The sequence below is a fragment of the Geotrypetes seraphini genome, chromosome 10 (genome assembly GCF_902459505.1).
Source record: "Geotrypetes seraphini chromosome 10, aGeoSer1.1, whole genome shotgun sequence".
NCBI lineage: Eukaryota > Metazoa > Chordata > Amphibia > Gymnophiona > Dermophiidae > Geotrypetes > Geotrypetes seraphini.
In genome coordinates, this window is record NC_047093.1 from 126,088,945 (window position 1) to 126,106,307 (window position 17,363).

The window sequence follows — 17,363 nt, forward strand, 5'->3', positions numbered from 1 at the left end:
CTCCGGTCGCTGGGCTGGGTGGTCAACCTTTCCAAGAGTCGGTTGGTCCCGGCTCAGCGTCTGGAGTGCCTTGGGGTTATGTTCGACACCTCCTTGGGGAAGGTCTTCCTTCCAGAGGCCCGGGTGAGCAAATTGCAATCTCAGATTCGCCTGCTTTTGGCGTCCCGGGGTCCTCGGGCGCGAGATTTCCTCCAAGTCCTGGGGTCAATGGCTGCGTCCCTGGACGTGGTGAGGTGGACGCGGGCCCACATGCGTCCTCTTCAGTATGCTCTGCTCCGGAGGTGGTCTCCCCGGAGGCAAGATTTGGATGTTCCGGTTCCCCTACGAGGCTTGGCGCGCTGCAGTCTGCGCTGGTGGCTCCGGACCCCTCACCTGGTTCAGGGGGTGGGTCTGGATCTCCCGCAGTGGACGGTGCTCCTTACGGATGCGAGTCTCCTCGGTTGGGGGGCTCAGTTTATGGGCCACTCAGCTCGGGGCACCTGGTCCGCGGAGGAGGCCTCCTGGTCGATCAACGTGTTGGAGACCAGAGCGGTCAGGCTGGCGCTGTTAGCTTTCCACTTCCTTTTCCTGGGCAAGTCGGTCAGAGTCCTGTCGGACAATGCCACGGCGGTGGCTTATGTCAATCGTCAGGGGGGCACCAAGAGCACTCCTGTGGCGCAGGAGGCGGCTCGGCTCATGGTTTGGGCGGAGTCCCATCTTCTGGACCTCTCGGCTTCTCATATAGCCGGGGTAGAAAATGTTCAGGCAGACTTCCTCAGTCGTCACTTCCTGGATCCAGGAGAGTGGTTTCTCGGCGCCGGAGCGTTTCGGTTGATAGTGCAAGATTGGGGGCAGCCCCTGATGGACCTGATGGCCACGAGTGGCAACGCCAAAGTGCCCCGCTTCTTCAGTCGTCGCAGGGAAGGGCTGGCCGAGGGTCTGGATGCTCTGGTCCAGCCGTGGCCAACGGAGGGGCTGTTGTATGTGTTCCCTCCTTGGCCGCTGGTGGGCAGAGTGCTTCTTCGCATTGTTCACCATCCGGGTTTGGTGGTGCTGGTGGCACCGGATTGGCCTCGACGTCCGTGGTATGCGGATCTGGTGAGGCACCTGGTGGCGGTTCCTCTTCCTCTGCCTCTCTCGGACGACCTTCTGATGCAGGGTCCCATTCCCATGTTCGACCCGTCTCCCTTCTGTCTTACAGCGTGGCTCTTGAAAGGGGTCGCCTTAGCAAGAAGGGATATTCAGACAAGGTGATCGCTACACTGTTGGGGTCCCGGAGGCTTTCTACCTCTCGGGCTTATGTGCGTCTCTTTGAGGAATGGTGTCGGGCGCGGGGAGTGACCTCTTTTCGCGCTTCTCTGCCTAACATTCTAGAGTTCTTGCAGGATGGCCTGGATAGAGGCCTGGCTTGGTCTTCTCTCCGGGTTCATCTTGCGGCCCTGTCGGCCTTTCGAGGGTTGGTGTCAGGTCAGCGTTTATCGGCTCTTCCTGATGGGATTCGGTTTCTGCGGGCGGCCAAGTTGCTTAGGCCTCCCCTACGGCCCTCGGTTCCCTCTTGGGATCTTAATCTGGTTCTCTCTGTTTTGGTGCGCCCGCCTTTCGAGCCCTTGGACGACTGTTCTTTGAAGGACCTTACTTTGAAGGCGGTCTTTTTGGTGGCCATTACTTCTGCTAGGCGTGTTTCTGAGCTGCAGGCTTTCTCTTGTAGGGCTCCCTTCTTGGAGTTTTCTAGGGAGCGGGTCGTCTTGCGGCCTGTTCCTTCCTTTCTGCCGAAGGTTGTTTCTCCTTTTCATGTCAATCAATCGGTGGTTCTCCCGGTCTTGGGTGGTCGGGAGGGCTCTTCTGAGCAACGGCAGCTGCGCAAGTTGGATGTCGGTCGGGTCCTTCGCTCTTATGTGCAGCGGACCCAGGAATTCCGGAAGTCCGATCATCTCTTTGTCCTCCTGGCTGGTCCTCGTCGGGGAGCTGGCGCTTCTAAGGCTACTATTGCGCGCTGGATCAAGGAGACGATTGCTTCCGCTTATCTTCTGAAACAGCAGCCTGTTCCGGAGTTTCTCAAGGCTCATTCCACTCGGGGTCAGGCGGCTTCTTGGGCTGAGTCGTCGCTCGTGCCTCCGGTGGATATTTGTAAGGCTGCGGTTTGGTCCTCCTTGCATTCTTTTGTTAGACATTATCGGGTAGATGTTCAGGCGCGTCGGGACGCGGTGTTCGGTGAGCGTGTTCTGGTATCGGCCCTTCGGGGGTCCCGCCCGTGAGAGGGACTGCTTTGGTACGTCCCATTCGTAAAGTTAACCTCTACTGGTCTGGAGAGTGCTAAAGAAGGAGAAATTAGGTTCTTACCTGCTAATTTACTTTCTTTTAGCTTCTCCAGACCAGTAGAGGTCCCCACCCTGTCTGTTGTTGTTGGGGCTGTTTTCGCGGGCAGTTTTTGTTTTTTGCTGCGGGTTCTAGTATTTTTCTAGGGCCGGGGAGAATTAAAGAACAGCGGCTGTGGCTCGGCTGGCTTAGCTGGCGAGCTGTGGGGACATTTTCCTTCGGGTATTTCTCCTCTGCATTTTCCAACAGCATTTGGGTATGTTATTTGTTACTCCTGTTCGGAGTATTGTTTTCTTCCTGTTTTCCAGTTCTTGGTTCTGCTTGGCTATTCGGCAGACTGAGGGAAATAGAGAAGGGAGGATAGTATATACTGTCCCAAAGTTTTGTTTTCAGTCTCCACCTGCTGGTCATGATTAGATATATACCCATTCGTAAAGTTAACCTCTACTGGTCTGGAGAAGCTAAAAGAAAGTAAATTAGCAGGTAAGAACCTAATTTCTCCTTTTGCTTCCAAAGTGACAGGAATGGAGTCTTCTGACTCTAATACCCCAACATCATGCCTTGTTTGCAAAGAATGGGTGGCGGAAGAGCACTCTTGCTCCACGTGCCATGTCAAGTGAAGCAGAGAGGCAGGAACTTAAAGTTTAGCTCCCACATGGACTCTAGGGCATTACACATGGCTTTTGAGCCTGTTAGGAGAACAAAAATTTTCCCATGATGCACCAAAATGATGCAAAGGCCAATGAAAAGGCGTCTCCTCCCTTCTAAAATGAAAGGAGAGTTGCATACATAGTTCATTAATCTGCTCTGGCAGATGTATACACACAGCCAAAATATGCAATTTAGGTTCGCTGAAGATCAACCCTCGGCGCATGCGACTAAGAATCCTCAGAGCTCTTCCCTGACTGTCAGTTGGACAAGGATTCAGGAGTCAAAAGTTCAGTCTTGATCCCCTTACTATCTCAAAGTAAGGCCTACCTGATGGGAGATTTGGCCTCCTATGTTGAAAATCAGAAAGGAGTCCCAGCTGCTGACTTGGGAGAAGTTCCCTCCATACAGCAGTTGTTCAAGTCTTTGGCCCTGTCGAACATTATTACTGAGTCTCTTCATGAACTCAAGATTAATCCAGTAAAAGTGCAAGGACCGCTCATTTCCACTTTTGCTCTTGCTTTTCTCAAGATTAATCCACCTCAGCCGCGCTTATTTCAGTGTTCTCTTTTGATCTCGGCCCACATCCTTTCCGTGTCACCCAGACATGAAACTCCTGGTTAAAGAACCCTGGAGGTCCCAGAAGGCTCCCTTAAAGGGTGAAAGCCCTGACTAGGCTGTATCCTATGGATCCAGAGTTCAGCAAATGTTTGCTAAGCCAGAGGTAGTCCCTGGTGGCACAGGTGACTAAACACACATCCATACCCAGTGAGGAGTCGTGCTGAAGGATACACAGGACTTCAGAGTGGATATGGTTCTCAGGAAGCATTTTGAGACCCTGGCCCTAGGGATTAAGGCGGTGTGAGCTGCTTCTTTTGCATGAGCTTTTGCAGCTCATGCCTGCCATTTATGACTGCAAACCCTGAACATGACAGCAGCTCGCACTGGCAGGTGTAGACTATGTGGCTGATGCACATTATGATGTAATTAGAATCGTGATGAGAGTCTCTGCTTATTCGGACATATGCTGTGGATAATGGGTGGGCGATTGAACCTCCAAAACTATGCTTAGCAGGGTCCCCTTCAAAGGACAGATGCTTTTTGACAAAGGCCTGGATGATCTTATAGCCTGTGTGCAAGATCCTCCTTACCGGACAGCAGACCTTGAGCGACTAGGAGCCAGAACCGGAGCTCCTTTCGGGGGTTCCAATATTTTTTCTAGTATGCCTCAGGAGGCTCATATCAGAGAACCTATCAAGGTTCCAGACAAAGATATTCTGGAAGCTGGAAAATCTAAAATAAAGGTTCATGAGCCACAATGGCAGCCAAGAAGCCACAATGTCGTCAGGCCTCCAGCCGCCCTTTAGAAAATTGGAGGTCAGCTCTCAGACTTTCTGAAGGCCTGGGGAAGCATAATGACAGATCTTTGGGTCTTGGATATTGTCAAAGAAGGTTGCAAGATAGTTTGCATTCGCATACCCTCTGTCCGACTGGTTCATGGATTCTCTGGCCGGCCGACTAGATCTGGTGGTCCATGTCCAGGCAACATTAAAAAGATTGCTGGATATTCAAGCCATAGAACCAGTTCCAGAAGAACACTTAGGCGATATTCGATATACTTTGTCGTGCTCAAGAAAGATTCTGATGACTGGAGGCCCATTCTGGATCTCAAACATGTCAATGTGACCCCGAGAGTTCCGCGTTTCTGGATGGAGACGGTGAGATCTGTCATTGCAGTCCAGCCAGGAGAGTATCTCCACATTCCAACTTTCTCAGCATACAGAAAGTTCCTGAGATTTCATGGGTTGGAGAATCATTATCACTTACCAACGTTACCATTTGGGCTGGCAACAACACCTCAGATGTTCACCAATGTGGTGATTAGCAGCTCATCTCCACAGGGCAAATGGCTGGTTCATCCTTATCTAGATGACTGGCTCATCAGAGCCCCCTCGAGGGAGAAAGAACAGTGGCAGCAGTTGTACAAACTTTGCAGAGTGAGCTGGATTGTAAACTTTCGAAAGAGCCTATTACTCCCCACTCAGTCTTTGGAATACCTGGGAGTTCTCTTCTATAAGGCAGAAGGCTGAGTTTTCTACCAGAGGGACGCAGACAGAATCTTTGGGAGCCTACAGCATGGCACTACCTACAGTTTCTGGGCTCGATGGCAGCAGCCAAAGAAGTAGTGTCCTGGATAGAGGCGCATATACATCCACTTCAGGATGTGCTGTTGTCTCATTGGTCTCCCCAGTGGTACTCCTTACAGGGCCCTCTACCCTGGATGGAGGCAGCCTGCAGCAGCATGAGCCGCTGGCTCTCTAGCAAAAGGGATTCCACTTCAGATAAATTCCTGGGTCACACTGACAATGGATGCTAGCCTGTTCGGCTGGGGGGCACACTGCAGTGGTCACCCGGTGCAAGGGAAATGGTCAATAAACAAGCTAGCACTGAGTGCAGTCCACCTGGCTCTGTGAAATCTATAGTTTGTGCTAGAAGGCAGAGCTGTAAGAGTGTTCTCAGACAATGCCACATCAGTGGCTTATGTCAACTGGCAGGTAGGTACTAGAAGCACATCGCTCCAACTACAGGCAAAACTACTATTCGCTTGGATAGAAATCACTTGCTGGCCTTCACATGTAGCTTGAATGGACAGTGTGCAAGCGGACTACCTCAGCAGACAGACATTGGACCTGGAAGAATGGCTGTTGGCCCTGTGAGTTTTTCAAGACATTGTAGGACGTTGGGGTATCCGACGGCAATGGCACGCAACAAGAAAGTATCTTGGTTTTTCAGCCAAAGATACAAGACCAGAAGTGCAGAGCTGGACACCTTGGTATAACCATGGCCGAAGTCCAGACTGCTATGTTTCCTCCATGGCCCTTGATAGGCCAGGTGGTCTGTCACTTAGCATCTCACCCAGGGAGGTGATTCTCGTGGCACTGGATTGTCCCATGCATCCATGGTATGTGAATCTAGTATGCCTACAAGTGGATGAATGTCTCTGGGTCCAGATGTATCCAAACTTGCTCACATAGTGGCCGGTTGCTCTGGAAGATCCAGGTCACTTTGGTCTTATTGCATGGCTCTTGAGCCAAATAAGGATATTCAGAAGTGGTCATTACTACCACCCCGCTGAAGGCCAAGAAACCATCCTCTCTTTGGCATATGCCAAGGCATGAGATACTTTTCAGCACTGTTGGAGCCCAACAAAGTCCCAGTATCATCAGTGCTGGCCTTCCTTCAAGAGGGCCTGGATAAGGGATTAGCAGTGGCATCCTTTAAGGTGCAGGTGAGGATGTGGCACATTGGTTAAAAAGTTACAACCTCAGCACCTTGAGGCTCAGACTGCAGATCTGAGATCCTTTCCCTTCCTGGAATCTCAACATCATGTTAGAGGGTCTTCAGAGGGCCCTGTATGATGAGTGTTTGGAGAAAGCTTCTCTCATGGATTTTATGATCAAAGCAATGTTTCTGGTTGCAATTACCTTGACCAGAAAAGTCTCAAAATTGCAAGCTTTGTCTTACAGGAAACCATTTCTGAGGATTGTGGAAACAGGAGTGACTTTACGTACCTTCCTTTTTGCCAAAGGTTGTTTCAGCATTTCACATCAACCAGGAAATCAGGCTACCAGCCTTTTAACCTACAGGTTCTAAGAAGAAAGACAAGGCTTTAAAGCTGCTGGATGTCTGCAGAGTTCTCTTGTGTTACCTTGAAGTGACTAATGAGCTTCATTTGTCGGACCATCTTTGTCCTAATCAAAGAGCCAACCTTAGGCAGACCAGCTTCTAAGCCCACTATTTCCCAGTAGAGTCAGACATTGATCTCCTCCATCTACATCTGCAACAAACAACCACCAGTGTTGTTGAAATCACATTTGACCAGAGGAGTAGCCTCCTCTTGAGCGGAATCAAGGGTGATACCTCCAGAGGAGATATGTAAATCTACAAGATGGTCTTCCCTACACACTTCACTAAATAATATAGGGTGGATATGGCAGCACACAAGGGATTCTGCTTTTGTATCTCTCCCACCTGGTACTTCAGGGACTGCGTAGGTATGTACCTAAGGTTCATCATACCATTCCTATTGCACTGGAAAAGAGATTAGGTTCTTACCTTGATAATATATTTTTCAGTAAATAGGAATGGTATGCTGAAAACCCCCCACCTGATCATTTCTGATGCACTTGTTTTTACCTTATGCTTCATGGTCCTCTCCATAGCTAAGACTTCTCTGCCAGTTGGACTATGGGTTCAGAATCAGTTTGTAAATAAAATCTCAAGAGATAATTGAGCACCACTATTTTCAAGCTGTTGCTTTTATTTGATGTGTTATTGTTCAATAGTAATGTTCATTCATTTATACATTACAGTTTCATTATTGACTGTTAACAACAACATATGAGTAAATCAGAACCTTGGTTTCTTCTCCTGTCTTTTAATCTAGAGCTCTTGGATGCTTTGGAACGAACTGAAGGGGCCAACAGACTTCTGGGATAAGGAGGAGGTTTCAAAAGCTTTGATTGCCATCTTTCTGCAATATGCTCGTGAGAATGGAGAGTATCCTAAGGTTCAGCATACCATTCCTATCTACTGGAAAAGAAATTATCAAGGTAAGTACCAAATCTCTTTTTAATGCTCTGAACAAGAGGTGCATCAGTAGCTATGACCCTGTCAGAAGCAGTTGGCACACAAAGTGCTGGATAGGATAGTTAAAGATTTAATTTGTTGTCTTAGCAACAGCACTTTTTTGACGACGAGGACAGGACCGTGCCGAGCACACCAACTCTTGTGGTGCCACATCGTACAGATGGGTTTGCAGAAGCCATTCAGTAAGTGAAATAAAAGCAAGTTAGTAGTTGATAATAGAAAAGTCTAATTATCCTTTTTATTTTGTTAAATCTTGCCTAGCATGTTCCAGTTTCTTAAAGATTATCTGAAAAAGTGTAGTTTGGCCTTATATTGGAGGTCAAAACCATTTATTATCAAAGTTCAATTCTTGTAGTTCGTTGCTTGGTGTGACCAGATCTGCAGTCATTGACCAAGTCCTACGATATGTTTTACTTAGTTCACCTCAGGTTGCTGGAGTTCCTAGATTCAGGTTTGGACCTCCTGAGGATATGCCACAGACCAGCTCCAGTCATTCTGATCTTGGCCAGCTTGCGTCACAAGGAGGTAAAACTGTACTGTTTTCCAGTCATGAAGTAACTTGCCTGTCACAAAAAGGATGAATTAGTAGTGACGAGTACTATAAGCAAATCTGTATTTTTTGTTGCTTTTTAGTAAGAGTACATTCTGGAGGACTGGCCGGGGGGGAGGCCCCCTTCCTTTTTTAGCTGATGCAAAAATGTCTTAAATGGGACATAAGCAGTTTGCAACTCCTATAACTTTCTCACTTATATTCAAGAAATAATTTCATTGAAAGTTTCATGCACATCAATTATGAATGAGGGGAGAGCCTCAGAACCCCGTGCGTAATAATGTCAATTACTGCACTAGAAAGGGAAAAGATCTTCACCGGCTCTTGACCCCCCCCCCCCTCCTACCTACAGCAGACACAGTAAATGTTTCAAAATGGTGTCAGAAAAGTCAAAACTACTTAGCTTGTAGGTAGAATAATTGACATTATTACACACGGGGTTCTGAGGCTCTCCCCTCATTCATAATTGATGTGCATGAAACTTTCAATGAAATTATTTCTTGAATATAAGTGAGAAAGTTATAGGAGCTGGATTTGGTTTTCTTTCTCATTCCTGTATAGAAGATTTTTTGGTTACATAAGCAGTTTGCCCCATTGTAAATGTTAAACAGTTAATACATTTATAATAATAATAATAACTTTATTTTTGTATACCGCAATACCACAAAACAGTTCAGAGCGGTTTACAGGAGAAGAGACTGTACATTTACAGCGAAGATGCAGAGTCTGATTAACCAGGGTGAAGTAACCAGTAACAATTAAAATTAAAAAGTAAGATAGGTACTTAGAAATTCCCTTACTGTCCCGAAGGCTCACAATCTAACTAAAGTACCTGGAGAATAACAAAGAAGTGAAAAATAGAGATAGAGGAAAAATAAGAAATAAACATTCTAACAAGACTACATTGAGCTAAAATACTTTGGAAGGATGAAGAGAGGAGAGAAAGGAATATATACAGTTACAAGGGAGTGCAGGATGAGGATAGTAAGATCCGGGGAAGAAGAGGTATATAGGTGAGGAAGGAAGGATGGGGTTAGAGAAATTTATCAAAGAGGTAAGCTTTGAGAGATTTTCTGAAGGATAGGTAGGATGGGGCAAGAGAGATGAGGGGGGTAAGGCAATCATTCCATTTGCCAGCTTGAAAAGAGAGGGTTTTGTCCAGGAATCTTTTGTAAATACATCCCTTTTTGATGGATATATTTGAGGCTAACGGATTCTGGCAAATTAACTTTGATTCTGTCTTGCTGCTGATTGGGAAAGATTATTGCTATACTGCCCTTCTGTGTTACAATCAAAGTGTTTTGCATATTATATTACAGGCACTTTATCTTTCCGTAATAGATTCATGTGTTTTGTACTCGGAGAAGAAGCAGGCTTGGGTCTGCATCTGGCAGGTTAATCCCTTGGCCAGTCTGCAGAAAACTCGGTGGATCTCGGGGTCCGTTTCCCTAGGTGCTTAGCTCACACCATCTACAGTCAAATTCAAAGTTGACTGTTCCCCAGATAAAGTCAATTTTGTAAACACAGTATATACAAGAAACCCATAGACAGGTGCAGCTACCTTCACAATTCTAGCTTTCACCCTTCACATAGAAAAAAAATCCATTAAGCCACACTATACCACCACATCTGCTCTGACCCAACAGTCGGAGATAAACACCTAAAAACCCTGATTGAATCCTTCAAACAAAAATGATACAACCCTAAAATAGTCTCCAAGAATATTGTCTCATCCCTTAAAATACCCAGAGAAAGCTTACTACGCTACAAGGACAAGAAAACCACAGACAGGACCCTCTTGGTAATGACATGACATAATCCAGAGCTAGAAAAATAAGAGATCTGCAACCACTACTCCAGGAAGATGAATTACTAAAATAAATATTCCCAGCCTTCCGTCGGCCACCTAATCTGAAACAAAAATTGGTTAAAAGCAAACTCCCCACACAAACCCACAAAGAAGAGAATGGCAAATTTCCTTGTGTGGCAAACTGTGTGAACACATCTCAAAGGATCCCGTGAGCCCTCGTATGGGAAAAACAGCATAAAAGGCATCCTTCACATGTTACATCATTCAGTGCAGAGAGGCATGTTACATCGGTGAAACAAGCCAAATGCTAAACACCAGAATCTACCTACATCGATATCATATTAAAAATTGCAATACCAAACAGGATATCACCTCTGTCAGACAACACTTTGGAAAAACTGACCACTGCGCCAATGATTTTATGGTAACAATACTAAAAGGGAACTTTAAGACAATCCAAGAATGTAAAACCTTTGAAATCAAAATGATGAAATGTTTTGACACCTACCAGACAGAACGTAACAGAGATCCGGGGCTTCCTTTCCCACTATAAAGATATATAAAACTGCTCTGCCACCTTTCTGTCTCCTGCCCACACACCTCTCCCTCTTCCTATCCCTAAAATGCTTTCATGTTTTCCTTCTATATACTGATATTATTTCTGATCTGAAGAAGGGTTACCTTGAAAAGCTCATCATAACATGCATTATTAGTCCAATAAAAAAGGGATCACCTTATTTCCTTAGGTTTTTCTTTTATTTCTTTATAGTACCTGGGATATTTTTGAATGCTTAGCACTACCTCACTCTAGTTGCACTATTTTGTCTCTGGATTCTGACCTTTGTGAAAAGGTTTTAAAGTGCCACAATAATATTTTGAAGTTCTTTCTCATTTTATTAGGGCTTTGTTGGTTCTGTTACCCTTAACTTATTCCCAGCTTTCAAAATGTGAAACAATAAGTTTGGGCTTCATGTTGGTAAAATAATTGACCCAAAGGCCTGTGTTTTAGGCTTGGGGATGTATGATACACCTCTCTTCCTGGCACATGAAGAGGAGTCTGGTGGTCGCAGTGTTCCTACCACACCCCTGCAAGTTGCCGCACCAGGTAAACATGTTTTTCAGTACCTCCTGTCGTAGGATTTGCTTTGAGGCAGTGGACATGTTTAAATTCTGGCATTGTAAGGCTGGAGGTTTAGCTTTGTCTCTTCTACTTACTGTCTTTCTGCAGTGTCTGTCTTTGCTGAAAATACCCTGTCTGATTCATCAGATCATGCTTCTCAGTCTGTTCCAATGGTTACAACGTCAACAGGGAATTTATCCACATCAGAAGCAGGAGCCAGTGTGGAAGAAGGGGATGAGGTCTTTGCAGAGGCAGAATCGGAAAGGTAAGTCTGTTTTGCAAAGCAGAAAATTTATACTGGGTAACCTTGGGTTCAGTTCATTACAAATTTTGACATTTTTTGTTCAAAGAAGACCTCTTTTGTGATAGTTCTAGGAGTGTCTTTGAAAGAAGGCGTCCTTCAGGTTATTAAAACACAGTATCAAAACTGCTGAATCACGAGAGAGGAATACAGTTGGCTGAAACAGCTTGTATAATTTGATGGAGAAGGTCAATGAGAGTAGAAGTGAAAAGGTTACATTTGGTATTCCCTCAGGTCCTGTATATGCACTGGTTATAGAGCAAATCAACACTCCAGCTGCTAGTTTGATCTTGAATGCAGAATAGGTCCCCTTCTGTTAAAGGCCAGTTTTATCACTGAAAGGTTGAAAGGATTTCATTTTTTAGAGCAGTTTGTTTTCTATGATCAGGAGACCACCATTCTTTCCTTCTTTGCTTTTGAGAACTTGTGGGGCTTACTTTGCCTCTTCCATTGTGTTTAGAGAAAGCACGACTATAGAGTATAAGAAACCAGCTAAGTTTTAGAGATTTGCTTTAAGAGAATAATTTGATAAACCTTTCTAGCATGAAAACTACCTCTTATAAGATTGTTTAGCCTAAAAGTACAGTATGTGTGATGCAAATTGATACATGCTCAAGGGTGGACTTTAGGGGGAGCCTGGGTGGAGTCTGGATTTACATGTCAGAGTTGACTTTTTTTTAAACTTTCATAGCTTTTAGGGGTTCAAAGTAGGGTAATAAAATTTTTTAAATAAGGAATGCATAGTGGGGAAAAAGTGTGTTTAACCACTACATAAGAACATAAGAATTGCCGCTGCTGGCTCAGACCAGTGGTCCATCATGCCTAGCGGTCCGCTTCGGTGGCGGCCCTTAGGTCAAAGATCAGTGCCCTGAGTCTAGCCTTACCTGCGTACGTTCTGGTTCAGCAGGAACTTGTCTAATTTTGTCTTGAATCCCTGGAGGGTGTTTTCCCCTATAACAGCCTCCGGAAGAGCGTTCCAGTTTTCTACCACTCTCTGGGTGAAGAAGAACTTCCTTACGTTTGTACGGAATCTATCCCCTTTGAACTTTAGAGAGTGCCCTCTTGTTCTCTTTACCTTGAAGAGGGTGAACAACCTGTCTTTATCTACTAAGTCTATTCCCTTCATTATCTTGAATGTTTCGATCATGTCTCCTCTCATTCTTATCTTTTCAAGGGAGAAGAGGCCCAGTTTCTCTAATCTCTCACTGTACGGCAACTCCTCCAACCCCTTAACCATTTTAGTCACTCTTCTCTGTGTCCTTCTTCATGTACGGTGACCAGTGCTGGACGCAGTATTCCAGGTGAGGGCGTGCCATGGCCCGGTACAGCGGCATGATAACCTTCTCCAGTCTGTTCGTGATACCCTTCTTAATTATTCCTAGCATTCTGTTCGCCCTTTATGCCGCCGCTGTGCACTGCGCAGACAGCTTCATCGACTTGTCGACCAGTACTCCCAAGTCTCTTTCCTGGGGGGGTCTCTCCAAGTACCGCCCCGGACATCTTGTATTCGCGTATGGGATTTTTGATAATGATATGTATTACCTTACACTTATCCACGTTGAACCTCATTTTCCATGTCACTGCCCATTTCTCGAGGGTGGTTATGTTGCGTTGCAGATCTTCACAATCCCCCTGCAACTTCACTACTCTGAATAACTTCGTATCGTCCGCAAATTTGATCACCTCACTCATTATACCCATTTCCAGATCGTTTATGAATATGTTGACGAGCACGGGTCCAAGCACCGAGCCCTGCAGCACCCCACTGGTGGCGTTCTTCCAGTCCGAATATTGTCCATTTACCCCCCACTCTCTGTTTCCTATCCGCTAGCCAGTTTTTAATCCACGTGAGTATTTTACCCTCTATTCCATGGCTCTCAATTTTCTGAAGTAGTTATTCATACGGAACCTTGTCAAACACCTTCTGAAAATCTAGATATACAATGTCACCCTTGTCTATCTGCCTGTTTACTCCCTCGAAGAAGTGCAGCAAGTTCGTCAAGCAAGATCGCCCTTTACTGAAGCCGTGCCGACTGGTCCTCATCAGATTGTGTCCATCAAGGTGATCAATGATGTGGTCTTTTCTCAGCGCGTCTACCATCTTTCCCGGTATCGAGGTCAGACTCACCGGTCTGTAGTTTCCCGGATCTCCCCTTGAACCTTTTTTGAAGATCGGCATAACATTCGCCACCTTCCAGTCTATTGGAATCTTTCCCGATTTGATCAACAGGTTGGCTATTAGTTGAAGCAGTTAAGCTATAGTCCCTTTCAGTTCTTTAATGACCTTTGGATGGATGCCATCCGGTCCCGGGGATTTGTCACTCTTAAGCCTATCAATCTGCCTGCATACTTCTTCTAGAGTGACCGTCAACCTTGTCAGTTTCCCGTCTTCGCCTCAAGCGTGTATAGCCTGTCGGGTTCCGGTATGATGTGTATATCCTCTTTGGTAAATACAGACGCAAAAAAATGGGTTCAGTTTATCGGCGATGGCTTTGTCCTCCTTTTAGCACTCCCTTTATTCCATGATCATCCTTTATTCCATGATCATCCACTAACTCCTTGAACAACCCCCTTCCTTTTGGTACTGGAGAAACAACCTAAAAGGCAAATGGTATTTTTATGCTTTTGAGGGACTTATCTTCAATCCATCTCTCCTCTAGCACACAGCCAAGCGCTGAATATGTTTTGGACTGTGTCCTGAAGGCTTTGAGAAATTTTAGGAGTCTTGGGGGAAATGGGGATGGGTTATTAGTCCCACTCAAGCCATATCTTAGACTGTGATGTGGATCTTCACTTGTAAACAGCTGCTTTCTAAAGTCAGTATTTACACATATATATGATTTACAAGTGTATGTGATATATACTTATTTGCTTCAATTTACATGTATATGCTTATATAATGATTCAAAATATTGTGTGATCGTGGCACCGAGGTACCTCCCCTCTTCAAACCCAGCATGCACCCAAAAAGAGGGAGAAATAGCCTCAGACTAATGTAGCAGTATAGAGCCAAAAGGTACAAATCAAAACTGCTTTTGATACTTTCACTGGCAAAAAAAAACTCCCTCACAGAACAGCTTAGGTTTCGAAAGGGCAAAGTCACCCGGAGGCACGTTCAAGGACTTAGCTGACAAAAGACGACTTGCGCTCCAACGCTGTCACATCTTCTCCATGCTGGGTTTGACGAGGGGGGATACCTCGGTGCCACGATCACACAACATTTTGAATCATTATATGAACATATTATATGTTGTGTGTCCTCATATAATTTGTTAACACATGTATATGTTTATAAAATAATGGGCTTAAATGCATAAGTAAATCTCATAGGCGAGTGTGCATGTATATACATACACACATTCAGATAAGTGAGAGGTTGTATAATCCCAAGTTTGGGTTTTGCATATAATTTTTCATGTTTATGCTGCTGTCTCTTCAGCATGAGTTCAGAAGTCACCCTGGAAATAGAGAGTCAGCCAGAAGAAGAGCCCCTTCAAGCTCCTGACGAGGCTGATCTCCCTTCCACCAGCCAGGACCCTCCTTCCAGCTCCTCTGCAGGTAATCTGCTCTCATAATTCTTGTATGTCCTCGAGGAGACCCGAAAAGTATTTGCATCATAATAAATGTCAATCAGTACAGCACAGTGCAATTCTCTGCACGGAAACGAGGGATATTATTAGAAATGAACCTAGGGTTATTTGTAGGTATGTGAAAAGCACTAACCTGTTATACATAGCTTGGCAACATTTTTCTAAGTGGTGTTTCCCTAGCTGGGAAATTCTAGGTTCTGTTTTTTGGGCTGTGAAGTTTTTCAGTGAGAAAGAATTAGAAATTACTCCTAGGGAAATTTTGCACTACTGTACGTTGCAAAATTTGCACAAAATTCTCTCCTTGCCACAGAATTCTGCGCAAGGACCAAGGGGGCAACTCAACTCTGTCCACACATCCCCAGAACTCAGCTCCTATTTCTTTAACCTCTAATATGTAATAATGGAGGTTAAGGAAAATAAATGATTTGTCCTGATGGGAGAGAGAGTGAAAGACTATGTGCTTTGTATTAAAAAATAATAATTTTGTGAGTCGGGTTGGAATCCTTAGATTGAGAGCCCAGTGTGCATGATAACTAGACATTATTATTACTCACAGATACAAGCAGTAATCGACCAAAGCCCTTCAGACGAGTGAGGCTCCAACCACAAACTGTGAGGACTGGTATTCGTGGGCGTCCTTTTACCAGGCAGAGAGGTGAGTGTCTATATAAGCTGCTAACAGTTTTACCAATGTAGAAATAAAGGAAGAATATATATGATTCTGATTTTATAGGTTAATGTCGGTAGAGTACAGTGCTAAAAATAGTGGCGTTTTTAGCTCAAAGTAAGGGCTTCCTTAACTAAAAAGGATGGTGTCTGTATTAAAGGAGGCATAGCCCCTGACGAAACTAGGAGTGAAACGGTTGGGCAGCCTTCGGGCAGAAAGATAAGCACTTTATTATTTATGCAGAGCCAGAAGAGAAAATTAATTTATATATAAAAAAATAATTTTTTGTTGCACATGCTACTTGCTAAGACAAATGATGAAAACACCACCCCATTAAGGGTACGAATAGAAATATAAAGTAGTACCTTGGGTGTTTGAGGTCTAGCGGAAAAATTCATTTCATATAGTTTTGTCCTCATTATTTGGACATTTCTAGAAGTTTCCATATTTGGATGACTTTTTCTGAGGAAGCCATTGGCAAAATGGGTTTATGTTGGGCACTGTAAATTTATGCCCTCTGGTTTTACCATTTTCCTTTCTCTGGAATAGATTTTGTTCTACGTTAATACCTTTCAAGTATTTGAATGTCTGAATCATATCTGTTTCCCAGTTTAAAATGTCTTCATTTTTGGGCCTTCGGGCACATCGAAGCTGGTTTTTCAGCAGCCCATTTACTCAACCTCCCAAGGCCATTGAGTCCTTTGATCTTGCATCGGTGGTATTCCCCTCAATGACCAAGCCAGCCAGTGGCTTCAAGTGGTGCACTCTGTGTAGCAGGATATTTTCGGATACTGGCGTGCAGTGCCTAGGTCCTGCCCACTGTGCTGAGTCTTACAAGAGCACAGGAGGAGGGAGTGGCAACCAACTCTTCCAAGACAGCAACCAAGGCCGTCCAGGGTCAGGGAGAAGTGAGAAAGCCGGTGCAGGAAAGGGGCAGAGGGGGGTCCATGCCTATAGCTCCCAGATATAGGAAAGGGGAATGCTGGGGCATCATTTATCTCCTAGTGCCTGCCCTGCACATGCAGCGTGGAAGGGATGGCATGCATTAGTGTGTCTGTGCTGCCACTAGCTCTGCCTGACCCAGGAACAGGAAATTATATCAATAACTTCCTGTTTCTGGTTCAGGCAGAGCGAGCGGCAGCACGGTCTTGACATAGGCAGATAAGGTAATGGCATGAATAACGATTACATTTTTTAAGTGGCGTCAAATATTAACCAGAAGCTTTAGATATAATGAAAGTGGAAGTTTTCTGCATGGGTTAGTTTTTCTCTCTTCTAGAAGCTTTGAACTTTTTTCCCGGTGAGTGCTGTGTGAGTAAGTCTGTGTGTTAAATTTGTACAGTCCACAGTCAAAACCCAAATATTAAAGAAAACTGTTCTTTTTTAAATACTTCCAAGTTGCAGAATATAGCAAATCTAACAGCAGTTATGCAGTCCTCAGAACATTAAACTAAAAGACGCACTGGTTAATTTAATTTAATTTTTTTTAATTTCTTCTTTTTCAAACTTACATTAAGTGCACAAAAAAACCAACATGAAATACTATCATATAACACTTGAACATCATACATTATATTCTTAATATGTAAATTAATTAAAAACCCTCCCATCATTAAAACTATCATATTCCTTCAAAATTTCAATTTCGCTACATCTTGCTTAATTTTTTATTGATTACTTATCTGTAAATAAGTTTAGCAAAAGAAATTCAGCTCAGATATACACATATGAT

The 17,363-nt window shown here is 44.6% G+C and overlaps 1 protein-coding gene across 2 annotated transcripts in view; it reads left to right on the plus strand.

Annotated features, from left to right (window-relative positions):
- The window catches only part of TPR (translocated promoter region, nuclear basket protein), a 133,600-nt gene that overhangs the window by 115,459 nt on the left and 778 nt on the right, over nt 1-17,363 (plus strand). For both annotated transcript variants that reach the window (XM_033961292.1, XM_033961293.1), the window contains exons 45-50: nt 7,681-7,775; nt 8,012-8,118; nt 10,963-11,058; nt 11,182-11,338; nt 14,814-14,932; nt 15,521-15,619. In XM_033961292.1, the coding sequence (XP_033817183.1) occupies nt 7,681-7,775; nt 8,012-8,118; nt 10,963-11,058; nt 11,182-11,338; nt 14,814-14,932; nt 15,521-15,619 (673 nt within the window). The remainder of the gene's footprint in view (nt 1-7,680; nt 7,776-8,011; nt 8,119-10,962; nt 11,059-11,181; nt 11,339-14,813; nt 14,933-15,520; nt 15,620-17,363) is intronic.